The sequence below is a fragment of the Cyrtonyx montezumae genome, unplaced genomic scaffold (assembly GCF_038088225.1).
Source record: "Cyrtonyx montezumae isolate F1298 unplaced genomic scaffold, pur_monq_1.0 scaffold_23, whole genome shotgun sequence".
Classification (NCBI taxonomy): domain Eukaryota; kingdom Metazoa; phylum Chordata; class Aves; order Galliformes; family Odontophoridae; genus Cyrtonyx; species Cyrtonyx montezumae.
The window spans coordinates 3,827,956-3,847,703 of NW_027071970.1; the positions used below are offsets into that span (position 1 = coordinate 3,827,956).

The 19,748-nt window shown below is 47.0% G+C and overlaps 1 protein-coding gene across 2 annotated transcripts in view; it reads left to right on the forward strand.

Annotated features, from left to right (window-relative positions):
* Positions 1-18,508, forward strand: part of LIMK2 (LIM domain kinase 2) — a 33,550-nt gene extending 15,042 nt beyond the window's left edge. The window contains exons 1-15 of one of the 2 annotated variants that reach the window (XM_065738899.1): positions 144-498; positions 4,869-5,004; positions 6,184-6,293; positions 6,554-6,742; positions 7,074-7,179; positions 8,026-8,222; positions 8,913-9,099; positions 11,666-11,752; positions 12,499-12,630; positions 12,917-12,973; positions 13,159-13,224; positions 13,638-13,812; positions 15,203-15,258; positions 17,056-17,213; positions 17,771-18,508. In XM_065738899.1, the coding sequence (XP_065594971.1) occupies positions 446-498; positions 4,869-5,004; positions 6,184-6,293; positions 6,554-6,742; positions 7,074-7,179; positions 8,026-8,222; positions 8,913-9,099; positions 11,666-11,752; positions 12,499-12,630; positions 12,917-12,973; positions 13,159-13,224; positions 13,638-13,812; positions 15,203-15,258; positions 17,056-17,213; positions 17,771-17,927 (1,866 nt within the window). In that variant the 5' untranslated portion in view covers positions 144-445 and the 3' untranslated portion in view covers positions 17,928-18,508. Of the gene's footprint in view, positions 1-143; positions 499-4,868; positions 5,005-6,183; positions 6,294-6,553; positions 6,743-7,073; positions 7,180-8,025; positions 8,223-8,912; positions 9,100-11,665; positions 11,753-12,498; positions 12,631-12,916; positions 12,974-13,158; positions 13,225-13,637; positions 13,813-15,202; positions 15,259-17,055; positions 17,214-17,770 lie in introns of those variants that run through there. The other variant, XM_065738898.1, reaches the window with a different exon arrangement.
* The last annotated feature ends 1,240 nt before the right edge of the window (positions 18,509-19,748 follow it).

Sequence of the window (19,748 nt, forward strand, 5' to 3'; positions counted from 1 at the left end):
TCCACCCATGCCTTGCAAAGAAGTAGAGCTTATTCGGCCTCTGCAGCCACACGCTGTCCTCCTGCAATGGCTCCTCCTCCCCTCCCACCCTTGGGTGGATCCAGAGAAGGGAAAACTTGACAATAGTTAGCGAGCAGCAGAGCTGGGAAGAGCTATTGCAGAAGTATGTCTAAGTAGCCTGGGTAGCAGTCATTCTATCCTCCCCAGGGGTGCTGGTGCTGCTGAGTGCAGGAGAGGATGGTTTCAGCCATGGGAGCCAGGAAAAACCTGAGAAGGAATGAGCAGACAAGAGACCTGGCATTCCTTGGGCAGCTTGAAAGAGAGGTGAGGTATCTGAATCAGCGCAAGATTAAATGAGCACTGGCTGCTGCCATGTTGGCAGAACAGAGCCGTTCAGAGGCAGTTGGACAAGTTTGTGGCTGAGCCAGTTTATCCACTGTTGAAGATGGGAAGTTACTTGTCAGCCCCTGCTTACTTCGCTCCCAAGGATCCCTTTCGGTAAGTCTTGCACGGGATTAGCAGTTGATCTTGGAGCTGTCATTTCACCCCTGTAATGCTATCCTAAGCAGTTAGTGCGTGAGGTGCAAAGAGTGAGGTCTGGGCTGGTGTGCAGGGAACAGTTGGCCTCAACCCAGGGTGCTCCGGGACGTGCTGCTTACCGGCCTCCCTGCTGAAGGCTGTGTGAGGAGTGGCACCTATATTGCAGAGCAGTATCTGTGTAGCCCAGGCAGGCAGGCTGCCTTACAGGGCAGCAGTGCGCACTGCTTTAGCCCGTGCCCCTGTGCTTTGCTCCACTGCCAGAGGAATGAGGTGACTGTGGCTGCTGCTACTTGTGTCTCTTCCAGCACTGCTTTACTGGGGCACAGAACGGGCTGAGGGAGCGCCACATGCTGCTGCGGAGTTCAAGAAGGTGATGTAATCTGCAGTGAGGCAATGCATAATCTTGTTTGAGAAAGAAATAAAGTACCTTGCAGGTAACTAGGGACTCGCCACACACTTCACTTAAGTGGAAATGATTCTTGTCCCGTGATAGTTTGGTTTGTATTAACAACCATTTTTGGCTTGGTCAAACAAGTGAGGTTTTGATTGCATTACATCTCCATGGTGAAAGCTGTTAGTGGGGCTGAGTGCAGCCAGGATGGTGACTGCCGCTAATGCGCTGATAAGGTGAATAAATGGGGTTGGCAGCTCCACTGTCTCTCTCCTGTCCCCTCTGCCTGGATTTGCACGTTATTCATTCTGTTCCTACAGACACTGGAGTGCTGATTTGGAGGTGGGGAGCTTTTTGTTAGCACAGAGTAGGATAGGAGTAAATACTGCTGTGCAGTGGCTAAACTTCAGTAGCAACTTTCTGAGAAAGCATACACTTTGATAAGGCAAGTGAGCAGCCATCCATTATTTGTACTACATACAGAGCATCATGCTAAGCTGTAGGTACACCCACTAAGTGGTGTGGAAATAGCTTTGCACAGTCAGAGCTTAAACATTATGTACTTAGGCTGTGTTTTGTCACATCTTTCCTTGTTTGGCTAGCATCCTTTAAAGCCAGTGCACGCTATCAGCTGGGCCTGGCTGAGAAGCCTTTGGGTTATGCTGCCTGTCCTCAGCCTGTCTTCTTCCCCTCTCCGTGCAGAATCGGACCCACAGCCCTTCAGAGCCTGCCTAGCAGTAACTGATCCAGCCTGACAGTGTGTGGGGGGTGGATGTTATTAATGAGCCCTTCTCAAAGGGATCGTCTCTTCAGTGCCAGGGAAGTCTTTGCTCCATGAGGGTATTGCCTTTCATTTAGATGTAAAAGAGACGCCCCATGGATTGAATCTCATCTAGCTGAAAACCAGGCTGGGTACCTGGTACTTGATCTTCCCTCCACCCCCCACAAACCCAGGCAGCCATCAAGCACCGATTTGTGAACTCTTGCTGCAGCATTACAGTGTGTCAGGGCTAAATGCTCTGAGTGCTGCTGGGGCTCCTGGAGGATGACTGTGGGAGGCAGATTTATTCTTGGTGACCGAGGATGAGAAGTTGAGGATTCACTGTATAATAAGAAAAGAGCCCTGCAGATCTGAAAATGGTATCTGGGCTGCAAGAGGAGCCACATCAAATATGGCTGCTAGCAGTCCTCCAAGAAACATGGTTACCGTGCTTGGCTACTATGCCAGAGAAAAGCAAATCACAGATCAGCTGCTTGTAATCTAAAAGAGAAGTAAGAAGCTGTTTCTTTTGGTTGTAGTGTCTGGGAAAGATGAACTTGTTCAATGCCTCTAGAAGTAACTGAATTTCTTTTTCAGCCTACGTGAGGACTGGCAGTGGCAGTGCTGTAATGCTGCGCGCTCCGGTGAGGCAGGAGAGGAAGGAGACTCAGTGCTTGTACCTTCTGTGATAGAGATCTGACACGTGGAATAGTCGTGTGCTGGCTTTGTCATCTGGGTACAAAGGCACTGAAACAGTTCTTATTACTGTACCTGTGTGCTGTCTGTCCTCAACACCAGACAAGTCTAAAGCCCTCCTAAGTGATAGGGCTGACACGGGCAGTCAGAGCCATTAGCAGCACCTGGCTTCTCTGGGGCTGGTTGCTTTGTTCCTGTTGCCTCATTGCAGAGGGTGGGGTGCCGAGCCTTGAGCTGCAAACTTGTCCTGCCCAGATTTGTTTAACTGCATAGCAAAGAACTGACTGCTTGCTGGCTCCACCCCCTCACCTTGATTTTGCTACGGGTTTCTTGCAAACTGAATAGCAGTGCTTGTTTTCCAGATGGAAGCAAAGTACTCGAGGTGCTGTAAGGTTGGAGTTGTTTTTGTCAAAACTTCAAGTTTCTTAAGTAAAAAAAGAAGTGGTTGAAGTTGGAGAAGGTAGTAATGAAGTACAAGGAGATACTGTGCTTAAAGGCAAATAAAATCTCCCACCTGCTTGGGGAGAGCTTGAATAGGAAGATGGTTCTTGAAGTCCTGGTAGAGCAGTCCCCAGTCTGCAGCGTTGCTGACTGCATCCCAGGTGCAGGTCTGGTCACAGCTCCCTGTTTGAAGATGTAATCACTCTTGGAGCATGCACTGGTACAGGCATGCACACAGAAGTCGGATAAGTCTGAAGGATCCAGTTCACCCATGCCAAGCCAGATGTTCCTGCCACAGCGTGATAGAAATCTTTGCTGTTAGTCTCCACTTGTTCTTTCTCCCTCCCACTCACCTACTTGATCATTCAGCTTGGGGTATTTACTGCAAGCAGAAGCCAAGGACTAGTGGTTGAAGGCAGAATGCATCCCAGGGCCCTCTAGGTCTCTTGCATACCGTGAGCAGGGTGTAGCCCTGGCAGTGCCCCAAGGCTTAGGCTGTAATAACTCAAGTGCCCTGGCTGTAAGGTGAAGTTACTGCTTCCCGCTCAGACAGCTGGGGGGATTGGTGCAGGTGCTGGAGTCCTTTCCCATCACAGAGGGAGGAGGAGCTCCTCAGCTGGGAGAACAGACAGTATAAAGCAGAAGGAGCTGCTTTCCTGAGGGCAGGGTATGGCATTAAAGACTGAGGTGTATTTTCCCCTAAAACTATAGGCTACTTACAGACAGCTGCATCTTGTACCTTGGCAGTCTCTTGAGATGGAGTAAAGAGCTCTGGTTGGAGTTGGATCCACGTTGGATCCCAACCAGCGTCTCATATCTGTACACTCATTACATGTTGGTGGAGTTTACGAGGAATGTCTTTGGCACAAATAAGCTTTTAGAAAGCCTGTGAAAGGTGCGGCCAGAAGCACCTCTCTTCTTAGACTGGAAGCTTGTAAAATGTGTCCCTGCACTGCCACGTGCTGCCCTCAGAGCACTTGGTGCTGTAGAGAGAGCCCTGCTGCCAGGGAGGGCACGCTCACACCTCCCTCGGGGTTCCCCTCCAATGCAGTAACTGAGCCAGTGGTCGGGGCATGAGGAGAAACTCCTCCAACCTTTGGGGAAATCATTGTGCTGGCCAAGACACTGAGGTGTTCCCTGGAAGCTGGCAGTGGTCACTGACCTGGGTTCTGCGCTCAGAAATGGCCGGTGCCAGACTGTTTTTCCTTGTAAAGTCTGAGAACGTGCTGCCCAGGGCTAATGGAAAAATCTTCAGTGATGCAACTGCAGAGGGAGCATAGTCCTGTCTGTGGCCTTATCTCTCCATGAAGTCACACCTCTGTGCTGCAGAAGTTGAATTCCTTTACCCAACTTGTCCTGCTGAGGCAGGATTATTAGGAAGCCTGGGTTCTGCTTGTGACTTGCTAAAATGATATCTGCAATGATTGCTGCATCTCTTTCCTTGTTTGAGGTTTTGTTTGTCCATTAGCTTTTGGCAAATAAAGGATGAATCATGGTTGTTTCTTGAAATGGGAGCTTTTGGGAGGGGGCTGTCTGTGGAGGATTAGAGGGGCTTTCTGCAAAGCTTGGTGCAAAACTGGTTTTATATTCCATAGGGAAGTGCATCCTACCCCAGTTTCCTAGCGTAGCTGAGAAGGGAGGTGCTCTGGTAAGCTTGGTGCTGTAAAAACACTACGTAGAAACACAGCAGAGCTGTGTGTGCCTGGCAATTTATGCTCAGAGAAGGGAGTCATATCTACAATGCAGAATGTGTAAACCAACCGATGTGTTCTAAGTGCATGGAATTTGTCTGAAACTTTGGAAGCTTGCCTTTTCCTTTGTATTGGTCGCTATCAATATCTCTCCTTGCAAAACCAGGGGGTTGGTACTAATCCTGAGTTGAAAATGCATTGTCAAACGGGGGGATTTAGTGCACCAGTAACTAGAACAGCCTGAGGTGAGCTGCTGCTGAGCGTCTGTTTCCTCCATGCAGGGAGGGGTTGTCTTCCATTGCTTTGTGACTCACTGCTAATAGAACCATGCTCCTTTGTTTCATTCAAGGTGTTCTGAATGCCAGGATCCCCTCACTAACTGGTACTATGAGAAAGATGGGAAGCTGTATTGCCACAAAGATTACTGGGGGAAGTTTGGGGAGTCTTGCCATGGCTGCTCTCTGCTGATGACTGGACCTGTGATGGTAAGCACTCTGACACACCTGCCTCCAACTCCTTGTGGTTGGTTGGGAGTTGTCCTCACTGTGCAAACAACCAAATGAACTGAAAGCGATAGTCCTCTTGCTACTCAGCTTTTGTGTCAGAGATCTGCAATGAGGCTTATCAACATTCATTTTCAACAAGAGTGACTTAAAGGAGGGAGTTGTGAGGATCTGAAGCAGATGAACTAAGAGGAAAAAGGTGCTGAAATGCTGAATGAGAAATAGACAGATGAGTAATGGGACGCCAGGGTCTGTAGCACAGAGCACAAGTGTCCATGGGGCAGTTAGTTTTCCACTGCAGTGCAACGTCAGACCTCTCAGCTCAGGATAGGCAGCAGTTACCTTCTTGGGGAAGATTCACACCTGAACTATAGTGTGAGTGGGCTTCAGGTCAGTGCTGACTTGGTGTTAGTCTTGTTTGGTTTAAAGCACTGAATTATGTCTGCACAATATGGGGTGCCACTGCTTGCCACAGCGTTGCAAACGTGTAACCTCTAAAACTGTCAAGAATGAAATATAACCATTATTTTTCTGGAGCCTCAATAAAAGCACGTCACCCTGAAGTGGTACTGAAGCAGCTTCTCGTTGCCTCTTGAAGTCTTTGCAAAATATGGTCACTAAGGGAAGTTTTCATAACGAAAATAGAATCTCAATGAAGAAAAATATTCTTCAGAAGTATTTTGTTGTCCTAGCCTGCTGGTTTTTTATTTTTATTTTTTTCTCCCTGTCAGCTGTCTGCTAAAGTATCTTAATTTGTGCGTTGCCTGTCTGCCAAAAAAAAAAAGCCCTTTCAGCTTTCTTAATTCAGGCGTAACATTAGTTATCATGCCAACAGCAACTGAACAGGAAGGTTTAATACCTTGTTTACTAGCCCGCAGCAGACTACCAACTATTTCTGATAGCTGAGCAGCTGCCAAATGTAACAGAGGTTCCTGGACACGAGCTTTGCTTTGCATGTTGACATGTTTGTTTAAGAGAAGTTTTGCAAACAAAGTGCCAGGGATGGGTTTCCGGAAAGGTAGAATGGGCTAATGCAACTCTCCTGTAAAAAGTTGCCTCTTGGCTCTGAGATCTGAATGAACAAATTAATGAGAAGAAAGCAGCAGCTGCAAATGCTGACGGATTTTGTTCTTACTAAGCACTTCCCTTTTCTGTCTGTAGGTGGCTGGAGAATACAAGTATCACCCTGAGTGCTTTGCTTGTATGAGTTGCAAAGTGATCATTGAAGATGGGGACACTTACGCACTGGTGCAGCACTCCACTCTCTACTGGTAAGACAGAGCTGTGTGCTTTTCCACTGGGAAATTGCATTGCTCCTTGCTCTATGTGTGAGCCACGTTTAGCTGGCTCCATGTGCTTCAGCTCAATGTTATGCTAAGGAATACCAGGAAGCTACTTTTAGGGGGTGGGGGGTGGAGAAGGGAGTGGAACAAGCATCAAAACCGTTGTTTAGGGCCACTTAAGTAACTCAGTGTGAGTTTGGCAGTGAGGGACAGGACGCTGCCACAATGACTCTCTTCACTTCTTCTAGTGGAAAATGCCATAACCAGATTGTGCTGACACCGATGATAGAAAAACATTCCACTGAGTCTCTGCGTGAGCAGCTGCCTTATACACTGACACTCATCTCCATGCCAGCAGCTACTGATGGCAAGAGGGGCTTCTCTGTGTCTGTTGAGGGTGGCTGCTCCAGCTATGCCACTGGCGTCCAAGTGAAGGAGTGAGTATGACAAGGCTGTGTGCAAAGTTCATGTCTGTGCAGAGGGAGCTGGTAAAACTTTGGCAGTACTGCTGTCCTGATGGCTGCTTTAATTGCTGAGGTCTGTCTCGGTAGAATGAGAATGTTTAAGAATTGTTCAATGGCAAAAACTGCTAACTCCATTGCAATCAATGAGCCCTCCCCAAAGCAGCTCAGACCTAAGTGTTTACTGTAGTGGAAATCAGCATTGTTTTACTATATAGTAATAGAAAGGGAAGCATTAGAAGTCAAATCGTTTTGATAATTTTGTCTAAATTGACATTTTCTTCACCACTGTGATACCCACGTTTAGAGTGAACAGGATGCACATCAGCCCGGATGTCCGGAACGCCATCCACCCTGCAGACCGTATCCTGGAGATTAACGGCGCTCCCATTCGTATGTTACAGGTTGAGGAGGTGGGTGGAGTTCTGCTCTGAAGCCCCTGTCTCACCTGTCTTCATAGAGCTGTTCCATCTCGTGCCACTGTTCTCCCCCCCTACGTAGTGTGTGTGTACTCCCGTGGTACTCATGCTAGCAGTACAGACACAAAGACAAACCTTGCTACTTTCTCCAGCTGAAGAGGGAATTAGAGGGAAATTCAGTTAGGATGCAGTTCTGAATGTGTGGCATTCAGACATGGAGGAAGATGAAAGGATAGAGCTTTGGCATCTTGGAGGACAGAGAGGCTGTGAGGACTCTATGTATTACTAGTGATGTCTGCTGTTTGAATCCCCTTAGAAGTATCTGGTAATAGACAAAGGTTCGGCTTATCCTAGGTATGAGATGCCATTGGAAGAAAAAACTTATGTATTTATGTTTCATGTCTGCACTTATAAGAAAACGCTTTTTACAAAGCTATCAGATGATGCTGCAAGAGTGTAGTGAGACTACCACTACTTCCACTACGTGAAGGTTTTACTGTTGGTATTGGAGAGAGCATTAGGAGCACAGCAGCTTTTGGTGGTGTTCTTCTGCATTGTTCAGGATGGAATCTCATGTAGGTTTTCAAACACTTCTCAAAAGACAGAAAGTTTAGTCTCTTGGTTTTGACCAGAACAGAAGAGGTTTTGAATAGCATGGGAAACTTCTGTGTTGATAGCTTCTCTCGTGTGGTGGACAGCTGTGGTGTGTGCAACTAAACCAAAATGATCGAGTGATCTACTGAACTCTGATTTCTGAGGGGCATTCCGCTGTGTCTCCTCTGTCTGCTGTCATTCACGTTCCTGCTCTTTGCTGCCATCTTTCCTTTGGTTTGCTTGCAGGTGGAGGACTTGATTCGTAAGACAAGCCAGACGCTTCAGCTGCTGATAGAGCACGACCCTGTCTCACAGCGCTTAGACAGACTTCGGTTGGACTCCCGCCTTCCCACCCACATAAAGTCACCCATTTCCCCCCACTCCATCTCTCCACTGGACATCAAGGAGAATCTGGAAGGAACGCTCCGCCGACGATCCCTCAGGTAAAGCCTTGAAAGCACTCCCTCTGACCTAACTTGTCTGTGCCCTGTGCTCCCTGGCTGAGCTGCTCTGTGCTTAGGCCCTGTGGGTGAAAATGACTGCTGAGATGTGACCGATCCATGGCGTGAGCCTCAGCATGAACCACTGGTGAAGCACTTTACATCCTCCTGCTGACATGCACTCACTCAGTTCCCTTTCAGGGTGATAAATAAAAATGAGGAGCTCTGCTTTTACTATAGAAAAGATACTGAGCTTTACGATTAGAAAACAGAAAGGTCAGATTTTTATCAGTCTTAAATGACTGGAAGAATGTGTCCTTAAAGGGAATGTAAATGTTATTTGGAAAACAACTTGTTTTCCTAGATCCGGTGCACTTAGTTGTTTGTTCAGTAATTTACCAGTACTTTAATCTTTGTTTGGAAGTAATAAAAGCTGCATCTTCACAGCTTCTTTCTCCTCAGGAGCTCCACCTCTAATTGACAGTGCAGGGGATGTGTTGTTAGGTGCTCCAGGCTTGGAAGCTGCTCTAGGCATATGAAGAGCTTCCATGGTGCCGGGAGAGCATCTGGCGTTTGTGATACAAAGAGCACTGAAGTGCATCTGGAAACTGGTCCCTTAGGAGCTAACGGTGATATACATTGAACCAAAAGCTTCCTAGCAGCTTCACTGGCCTCATTTCCTTTACTTTCTAGGCGAAGTAACAGCATTTCTAAGTCTCCTGGCCCCAGTTCTCCAAAGGAACCCCTCCTCCTGAGCCGTGACATCAGTCGCTCTGAATCTCTACGTTCTTCGTCTAGCTGCTCCCAGCAAATCTTCCGGCCATGTGATCTCATTCATGGAGAAGTACTAGGAAAGGGATTTTTTGGACAAGCAATCAAGGTGAGGGACCTCCCCAAGCATTCATCAGTTGCTTTGACTACAGCAGTCTATCTCATAAACCTCGACGCTGTGGCCTTTCTTTGTTCTGCTGACAGTGATCAGACTTGGAATTCACCTGGGTTGCTCAGTGAGATCCATTTCTCTGTTTCTTTGTCTCTTTCAAATGTCAATCTTGGCTGTACTGGCTCATCTCCTGAGTTAGAGTGCCCACGTCACAGCAGGCACCTGGGTGAGGTGGGGAGAATAGAGAAGAAGCATGTGAAGTCCCCAGTTCAGTATTGCTTCTCCACCATTAGTGCAGCGTACTCAAGGGTTTGTCAGTCTGATTCACTGAGCTCAGAGCTCTGATCAGTGCCTAAATGTGGTGGTAGCCATCAGCTCTCACATGGCCGTCACAGTTAGAAATCTCCTCCGTTAATAGCAGTTCTGTTCTCTTGCCTTTAAGCTGGCCACAAGAATGGCCACAAGTTGCGCCAGGGAAGATTTAGATTAGACCTCAGGAAGCATTTCTTTTCTGAAAGAGTGGTCAGGCACTGGAATGGCCTGCCTAGGGAGGTGGTTGAGGCACCATCCCTAGCGCTGTTCAAGAAGCGTTTAGATGAGGTGCTAAAGGACTTAATTTAGTAGTTGGGTAGAGATAGTGATAGGAGGATGGTTGGACTAGATGATCTTATAGGTCCTTTCCAACCTTATGAACTTATGAACTTATGAAGCTCTGATCCTGACTAGGGGTGCTTAAGGAGCTGTTATCCCAGCACCTGTGACAGCACTGGGGCAGCTTTCTCTGCCTTACTGAAGGTGGTATGAGTTCCTCAGTACTCAGATATTCAGCATGTTATTGGACTTTTATCCTTACACCTCACTCATCACATTTCCATGGATGGTGGTGGGCCAGTACTACTATACTATACTGTACTAATGAGCATATTTCTCTTCTCCTCTGCTCATAGACAAATAACAGGTCCAGGTAAGCAGAACCTTTCCTCTGTCGCATGCTTTTGTCATCTGCGTCCCCACAGTTAATGGCACAAAGGCATTTTTTCTGCTCAAATTACCTGATAGCCATCCTGTTCTGGTGCATGCTCTGGGAGTTAAAGTTGCCCTCTTGGAGTTCCATGATGACACTTGTTTCAGTTCTGCTGGTATGTCAGCTTAAGAATACCACTTAGCCTTGCCTTGTCTTTGTCTCTACACTTCCCTTTATCTTTGGGTACTAGATATCCCTGGCTTTCATGTCCCTGGCTGAAATGCATAGTGTTCCCTGGCTCGCTACTTCTATGGATGCTTGGTTTCAGATGGGAGCAGAAGAATATCATTCTCTTGCTTCTGTTGTGTTACTCTATTATTCCATGCATTTGTATTCCACCTGTATTAGCCTTGCTACGTCTCACAGTTCAAATGTGAACTGGAGTGCCACAGTGTTTGCTAAAGCTCACAAGCTTCCTAAATATTATAACTGGGCCTCATGTTCTGGGTTGCAGTTCTGGAGGTTTTCTGAAAGGTGTTTTATTTTAAAAGGTGCGAGGCAAAAAAACAACAACTTTCTTGATCTTCAGATTGAATGTTTTTGTTGCAACAAGGACTGTGCCTGGTCAGAACAGTTGCTTTCTGTTCCTAGAGAGATGTGGTTATTTAGTTGCTCAGAGATCTCAGATTTAGCTATCCAAGCAAAGCAACTCTAAAGGGAGAGGATTTCCAGGAAAACTCACTTATCAGAATTTGGCATATTTCTGTTCACTCCTGTACCTTTGCAAGCAAGGCAGAGCTAATTAAAAGAAACCTCTAGAACATATGCCATAAACCAGCTGGATACAGGCAGCTCTTGAAATTGAGAATACTTTCAGTGTCAAGAGCTAGGAAGCGTGCTGCCCAGTGTCCGTGGTGTGTTTTTTCTGGATGTTTGCCACCATATTGGGATATTTCTTGCAGGTAGCAGAACACTGCTCCTAAGGAGCATGGTAAAACAACTGCTTCCTGCCTTAACTGCGTTCTGTGCAGCCTAGTTCTTCTTGCAGACAGTTAAGTTTGATGTGCTCATCAGAAACCAGTAAGCTTCATGGTCCTCATTAATACCAAAGCACACTGAAGTGGTGGTGTAGCTTTGAGTTGTTTGGTTTCATTTCTGATGCAAGTGAACATTGATTTCTTTGCTGATACAGAATGTAGCTGTTAGAACTTGTGTACAAACTGCAAGCATCATGTTGGACAAGTGCTTTCTGTAAGGGAACTTGAGATGTGCACAGGTACAGAACTGATGCCTTCAGAGGTTTTGACAGCTCAGCCTTCAGCTTCTTAAAAAGGAGACCAGCTCTGGTTCTTGGGATGCTGTTGGTCTCTTGGTATGACCCTCTGACAGCTTTAGGGAGTTTTTCTTTCACTTACAGAATCTTTGAGTTCCAAAAGAAGAAATTTATGTTGTTTTCTTCAGATCACTGGGCTTTGAGTTTTCTCTTTAACGCCTTCTCTGGATAGGGGGGGAGGATGTTACTTTTCAGAAGACTTGCAAGAGCATTGGAACTATTTATTCTTGAACTCGGCCTGTAGTTGTGGTTTCTGTTTCCATTAGGTGACTCACAAAGCAACAGGAAAGGTGATGGTGATGAAGGAGCTGATTCGCTGTGATGAGGAAACACAGAAGACTTTTTTGACAGAGGTAGGAGCAAAATTTCCAGAAGTTGCTGAGCTGTGAGTGTGGTGACACTCCTCCATCTTCCCCAGTGAGGGAGCGATCATGCCAGCAGACTGGCAGGAATCAGAGTGCTAAGGAAGGAGACACTGCACCAGAGAGAGCCTGACACCAGCTGAGTGTTTGCTGCAGTGAAGTGTGACTGCTTAAACTGAGCAGTAGCCATGACTTCAGCTCTCAGTTCATTAATTTTTCAATGATAAAAAGCAGACTGAGTCTGAAGGCAAGCAGCTGTGCAAATACATAAAGAACTTATCCCTTGAGCCTTGTGCACAAATACAAGTGATGCGGGCCAATATCCATGAGATGTTTAAGACTCCTGCTGTATTTAAACTGTTTTCTTGGCAGCTGCCTGCCATGTTTTTTGAAGTCATATTTAGCTTACAGGCAGGCAGGTCGATGCTATTCTGATCCTGACACGCAAATCAGAACAGATAGCTGCTCTGGAGAACTCCTGTCTCTGAAAAGTTTGCTGAACCCGAGGGTGCTTTCCTTAAAGACTAAGATCAGGTTAATTGCACAATGTGGAAATGAAAGAGGCAGGAGGTAGTTGACTGGTTTAAGATTAGGGATTGAGTGCACTCTGGAGCCTGGAGGTAACTTCCAGGATAGGAATGCTGTCCTCTGCTGGGCAGGAGCAGTACAGATATCACACAGAGAGGATTTGCCAGGAGTTCTCGTTCTGCACTTTGAGATGTGTCTCTGCTTCCCAGGTGAAAGTGATGCGCAGCCTGGATCACCCCAATGTGCTGAAGTTCATTGGTGTACTGTACAAGGACAAGAAGCTCAATCTCCTCACTGAGTACATCGAGGGTGGCACCCTGAAGGACTTCCTCCGCAACGCGGTGAGCACATGCTGAGGGCAAGCCTGGTGGGCTTTGCCTATTATTGAACAGGGGTGACAGCACAGTGTGGGTGTGCCAGCCTTATGATGCTTGTTGATAGTATTTCCCCGTGGAACTGCACAGAAAAGCTTTTTCTTAGCTGTGGGTAACCCAGAGCAGGAAGTGCCTTTTTCCTGGGACTGTTAGCACTGTTTTCTGACTGCTGTAAGAGTCCCTGTAGAGGAGGAATGGTTGTCACCAGATGGTTGGTAAGGTAGTCCCTGACCAGTGAGGACTTGTCTTTCAGGACCCATTTCCCTGGCAGCAGAAGGTCAGCTTTGCCAAAGGAATTGCCTCTGGAATGGTGAGTCAAACTGTTTGTGCATCACTGGGCAAACCTCCTGGGTCAGGGTTAGCAGTTTCAGTAGGGTGATGATTGAGGGCTTGTGGATCCTGCCTGGCTACTAGCACACGGTTGTTGAAGCTTGTAAATGTGAAGGGATATATTTGCTTGGAAACCCCTAACAGTGTTCTGTCCTTCTGTTCTAGGCTTACTTGCACTCCATGTGCATCATTCACAGAGACCTGAATTCACATAATTGCCTGATCAAGTTGGTGAGCTACCCCTCTGTTCCCTCACTATGCTGTTCCCCACGTCATCTTCCTTCCCTGATTTACTCCACATGATGTTGAGTTCACAGCCCTCACTAATCAGGGCAGGACTTATTTCAGGGAGGGTTTGGCACCCTAAACAAGGGAATTTTATCTTCACATAAGGTTTTCCAGACTGATCTTGCTTTGCTGTTTCTTTACTCTGATCTTACTCTGATCTCTTACCCCCTTTCCTGTGGTAGTGTCTCCTATTAACAGTCAGTGTTATAAGAGTTAGTTCATCTCAACTATTAAATATTGATAGGTAGCTGCTTCTGCTCTTGTAGCCACTGCTGACAGTGAACAGGAATCGCAGCCTCCCAGCTCCTGAAAGGAGCTGAGGGAGGGCAGCAGTTTGTTCTAAATGCTCTGTGCAGGATAAGACGGTGGTGGTGGCTGACTTTGGTCTGTCTCGGCTGATTGTGGAGGAGAGGAAAAAGCCCACTTTGGAGAAGCCATCTGCCAAGAAACGAACCCTGCGGAAGAGCGACAGAAAGAAGCGCTACACAGTGGTTGGCAACCCGTACTGGATGGCCCCAGAGATGCTAAATGGTGAGACTGGTATCAGGCTGCGGGCGAGGAGCCAGGCTGTGTCAAGGATAGGGATGATAGGATTACAGAAAGCTCCCAACCCTAGTAATGGTCAAACCCCTGAGAGCTTATGTTTTTAGACCTGTTAATACACAAGCGTGTTTATACACATGGGTACAGCTGCTCTTCTTCTGCAGTACCTGCCCCAATAAGCCCTTGTTCTAGCAGAGGCAGTGTTTCTGGCAATCACTGGGATTCTAAAGGAGAGTGGCAGACCTGAACTTCTTACAGTAAAATATCAGGGAAGAGAGAACAGACCTGAAACGAGACAGAACCTCAGAACAATTTCTGTTACAGTCCCATGCTTTGTAACTGTCCCTTGAGACATGGAGTCATTAAACTCCAGAAAGCTTACGTGTGTGGGTGCATAGATCCAGGGAGAAGCCATCTGCAGACAGGTTTGCTGAAGCCTTGGGATTGGGGTGAGGGTAGGAGTTGCCCAAGTGCAGAGAAATCTGTTTTTTTGCTTATAGCCCTCAGTTTTGTACAGAATGAACTATGTGCATTAGGAGAAAAACTGTCCCTGCAGGAGTTGACATGGGGTGAAATATAATGGATGCAATTTCCTCCTAACCAGCAGGTCTGTCTGACCAGGCTGAGCACTTGGAGTGGCTGTGTTATCAGTATTGCCCAGTTCACCAGGGAAGAGAGGTCTTGACTCTTCTCCCACATATTCAACAATATTACTTCCTTGTGTACTCTTCTGTTTTCCTTCTCTAAAAGGCCTGCAGGCTGCTGCTTGGAGGTTGTCTCAGACCTGGCATTTGTCAGAACAGCAGGAATGCAGTCTGACATCACCACCTACAAAAAAAGCTGTTTACCGGATATTGGCTTGGGAGGGGTGTGTCTGCAAGCAGAGAATGGCCTGCTGGAGCCGCTCTGTGTTCCCAGATTCAAAGCACTGCTAGTGTGTAATTTATTACCTCTGCAGTCACTGCAGCAGGGACTGGCTGCTGGTGAAGCTGAACACTGACTTGATGCTATGTAGAGAGGCACTAGAACACTAGTCAGTGGAAATGGGCAGAAGCTTCCCATAGTTATCCACAGCATTTGCTTAGTCCTCTGATATGTGAGGTTTCCCTGTGTTGTCCTTTTCTTCCCCAGTACAAGACAGAAGCAGAGTTAAAATATGTGACAGTGGTGTATACAAAGATGCAGTTGATATCCATATCTTGGGGTGACCGACCCTGCTCAGATTTAAGCCTTGCTTTGTATCCTGTTTGTAGGGGCCTCAAGGGAATAGGCTTAGTTAAACTTTGGAGGCCAAGCCTGAGAGAGATGCTGGCAGCTCCTGGAATAGCTGGGTGAGGAGTTGTTTGTCACAAAGCTGAATGCCATATGTTTCCTGCAGGACAGAGCTATGATGAGACAGTGGACATCTTTTCATTTGGGATAGTTCTTTGTGAGGTAAGTCCAGGACATTACGTGGCATCATCAGTGGACTTTCCCTATTGCCATCTCCTTCCACATTTGATCAGGCCCTGTGGTAGAGCATATAGCCTTTGGATAGCACAGTGAGCTAAGCTGGGAGTGCACACTTACTCCACATCCATTTTGTTGTCAAGTGCTGATCAAGCCCTGGTATCTGTTTTGTTAGAAGATATATGCCCTAAAATTATCTTTTTTATTTTTACTCCCATTGCCTCCATAGAAGAGTGATCAGCTGCATATCCTCAGTAAATGCAGGGCTTCCAGTGTAGAAGTCACTTGATTTCAAAGGAGAAACTGAAACTTCCTTGCAGCTCTGTTAATGAAGCATACACCTTAAAGTCTGCTGGCATAGCGTATCTCTGAGCCATTGCACACTCTTACTGCCACAATGGGCTTTCCTGCCTGCAGAGCAGAGTGAACCACTGAAGCTGCAAGGTATTTCAGTTTTAGAAGTATGTAAGACAGTGGAAATATGCATGAAAGCTGAGGTGTTGTGTGTACAGGTAATGCTACATTTACAAGAACACTAGCTGAGACCAGCACAGTTTCATCTTCAGTGTTTGGGGACAAAGAGAGCAAAGAACATATCTGCGCATGAATCTTTGTGGCCTCATCTGGAGCTCTGTTTATACTGAGCCCTCCTCTTGGAGAATGTTGTGGTTGTGAGCAATAGACTTAGGAACATGAAAAATCTGTATGTGGGATTAAAACAGTTGTTTTGTCTAGGAAAAAAATCAGGGTGGTAGGATTTGAATGTTTCACTTGTTAGCAAAATAAAAATGCTAAAAAGATTAAAAAAATAAAAAGCTGTACACTCAAAAAGCAGATAAGGAAGTAATGCTGCCAGAATACATAATGGGTGTTAGACTGTCTCGCTACAGGATGTGGTTGTAGTGCTGAGTTCATTGGCATGGAAGAGCCTGGGTGGTTATAAATAACACCCTTACTGTGATACCTGATGAGGCTTTAAACCTAATATTCTCCCCATGTGAGAATTTGTATTGACACTGACCTTTTTTTGTGCCCAGATCACCCTACAGCTCTCTGCTGTGAGTAGGTTCCCTCTTAGTACACTTTAAGTCCCTGATGGGCACTGGAGGTGGAGTGCACCTCATTGAGACCAGAGGGGTTTGTGGTGAGCGCTGAACTTCGAGTGCTGGGGCAGGACTTATCTCTGTTCCACTCATATGTCTCTCCTGTCACTTTCTTGGCATTGTTTCTAATTGTTCTTCCCACCCTCTGCTGTTGGTGGGGGGTGCTGAATTTGTCACTCACTGAGCAACCTGGAATTTGTGGTGCTGTTGCCTTCACAGCACAGTTTTAAGTCAAGCTCCATGTGACTAAGAAGCTTTGCTGGTGGTGGCATATGACTGTGTGGGAGATGGGATGGTGATGCAGGCTGTATTCACTACGTGAACTCAGGAGGGACTGCATCATCCTGACCAGCACACGATGTGGACACTTTGAGTTTTCTGGGAGATGCACATTGCCCAGCATCTTCCAGCAGAAAAGCTCTGGAGGTAAAGTAGTGACTGGGCATTCCTCTGCAACAGTGGCCATATTGCTAGGTCTTGCAGAACTTTTACCTGAAGTTTACCTGTATGCACTGTGCCTTGCTTATTCCTGCAACTGTAGGAGAGGAGGAACAGTATTTCTGTTGTTTCCTTATCACCCTAAAACTTTGAAGGAGCCCCTCCCTAATCCTGTAATTCCCTGCTTGTTCACTTTTGGGTTCTGTTACTGTACTTCAGCACTGCTCTCATTTCTCCCTAGATCATAGGCCAGGTTTATGCTGACCCAGACTGTCTCCCACGCACACTGGATTTTGGCCTTAATGTTAAGCTCTTCTGGGAAAAGTTTGTTCCTGCTGACTGTCCTCCAGCCTTTTTCCCCCTGGCTGCCATTTGCTGTAGACTGGAACCAGAGAGCAGGTAGGTTTGGGGCTGGGAGAACAATTAGGTAAGCTTGGAGGATGTGTCCATATACTCTCGGTGGAAGGACTGTTTTGCACATAGAGCAGGAGAGGACTGGATTCCAGTGATCTGTGGGAACACTCAAAGGCTTCCGTGTGAGGAAAGCCTGACAACAGCTTGGAAGAGGCTGCTGAGTATGGTTTTAGCAACATCTGAGACAGGGTAGGGGAGTGATTGCTCAGGATTTTCTCACGTGCAAAAAGTAGGGGCAGACTTAGGCACCAGGTATGAAATATGAATACTTAATTTTATTTCAGTTGTGAAGCTTGCAGCCTCAGATCAGGGTCCCAAAAGAGCTGGACCTCACTGGTCATCAGTTGTAAAAAGTAATAGCCTAGACAGATGTGATCTTGGCTCTCTCTGAAACTGAAGGGGGTGGGGGAGTTAGGGTGGAAATCATGTTCCTGCTCAAACCTCTGTGCAGGGACAGCAGCCTGGATGGACAGCTGGTCCAGCCATTCTACATGCTGTTCTGCTTCGTGTTCCCCACTCACGCTTCATCATCGTGTTCCTAGGCCCCCTTTTTCCAAGCTTGAAGATTCCTTTGAAGCTCTCTCTCTCTACCTGGGAGAACTTGCCATCCCCCTCCCATCTGAGCTGGAGGAGCTGGACCACAACGTGAGTGCGCAGTACGGACTGAACCGTGACAAGCTACCTGAAAACACAATCTAGTCAGCTCGTCCTCCTGCCTGCATCACTTCTGCTGGAGTAGAGCAACAGGGAGGGAGATGCACTTCAGCCACTTCCAGGGCATTAACGGGGGCACCTCGCTGTGTATTCGCTGCATTGCCTCTCCCTCCCCACCCAATGCCCTCTTCTTGGACATCCCGATTCACTGTGGATTTCTGGCATGTTTCAGAAGCAAAAATGGCTGTTTCCTGCCAACTGCACCTATGAAAGCTGCTCAATACTATTTTTCTGGCTTGAGAAATGTATCTCTGGCCTTTTCAGGCTTCTTTACTGTGGTGCCTTAGAACTTGGCTGCAAGCTGTGAAGCCACTCTGGCCCATCAGCCAGGGAGGTAATTGCTGTAGGAAACTCTCCTGGGCAAGGCCCAGCACTTCTGGAACTGCTTCTCCCATTGACTGCCCTGCTCAGAAAGTTGGGAAAATTGGACATCTGACAAAAGACCCAACCAGAACAGTGTGCGTGCGTGTGTGTGTGTGTATGTTTGTGCCTGTGTTTTACAAAACAACCCACTGACGTCTGACATTGAGGATGGGAGCAAAAAAACCAAGGAACTGGGCAGCTCTCATGGGAAGTATGCATTTTGGTTTCGTAGTTTGTTTTTTGTTGTTTTTTTTTCTTTTTTGTGTTTTTTTTCTTCCTCTGTCTGAATACCTCTGAAAACCTGCCTAGAAACACTAAGACTGAGCTCTACCTGCCCCACCGGATGGGCAGCCAGAACACAAGCCTTTTATGCATCTTCAGACTGACCCTGTAGAGTGAGTCTGCCTTGCCCAGGGACCTTAACCCTGGTGAGAGCATTCAAACCTGAATGTATGCAGCTGCACTAGACACTGACTGTGAGCATCCCTGGAAAGGCAGAGCTGCTGGAACTCTCAGCCTGTGGAAATGAGGTGGCAGAGGGTGGCAGAAGGTGCTCTTCAGAAAGGTAAAGGTCTCTGAAGTGGCTCATGGTTTGTGTGTGGATGATGGTAAAGTGAGACGTGGCCAAGGCTTCTTAAGGGATGAACTTGTGGGTATACAGAGGAGTGCTTGAGACTGTCCCATCTCACTAGGAGTGGCAGCTGGAAAACTAATCGTTCAGTGGCCATTACCTTATCCTTCCCTGCAAGGTTGCTCCCTTCGAAGGTCCTTCTTGCAACTGCTGCTGCTGCTGCAGCACCTAGGCTGATTGTCCAAGCAGTAACTTTCCTCAGGGTAATTCCCTGCTGTGGGGAGGAAAAAAAGGGCTTGGAGTCACTGGGTGGCAGAGTACTTCTTCCTTCCTCAGGTGAAGGAAGAAAGCTACTGTTTCAGTAGCTTACGTGGTTGTCAGAACCAAACAAAACCTCTTTTTTTTTTGTGTGTGTTCCTTTCTCCCTGCACCTCCCCACCCCTTCAGTACTGAACCGTGGGAAATGGGTGTGAAGTCTTTCCTGTTAGCTTCATTTCACCCTGCCCCCCTCACACTAACCCATGAGTTCAGAAGATTGTGTACAGTTACATGGGACCAGTCAGCACCTGCCACGAGGTGTGTCAGGGGGTTGTTTTTAGTCCATGTAGTGGTGTTTCAGAAACACTTGTGCTTTGAGTCAGTGGAGGAACCTCTCTAAACTGGGTCCAGTGGATTCAGGATTTTAATAGGATTTTGTCCTTTCCTCACCCTCCTCCCGAGGGCTAAATTGTGAGGGGACCTCTGAAGAGAAGAGTCCTAGGTAATGTGTGGGTGAGATTTATGAACTGTGATTTGCACAGCTCCACATTCTAACTAAATTAAAAACAAACAAAAAGAACAGTAATGTATGCTGTGGAAACACAATTGTGTTG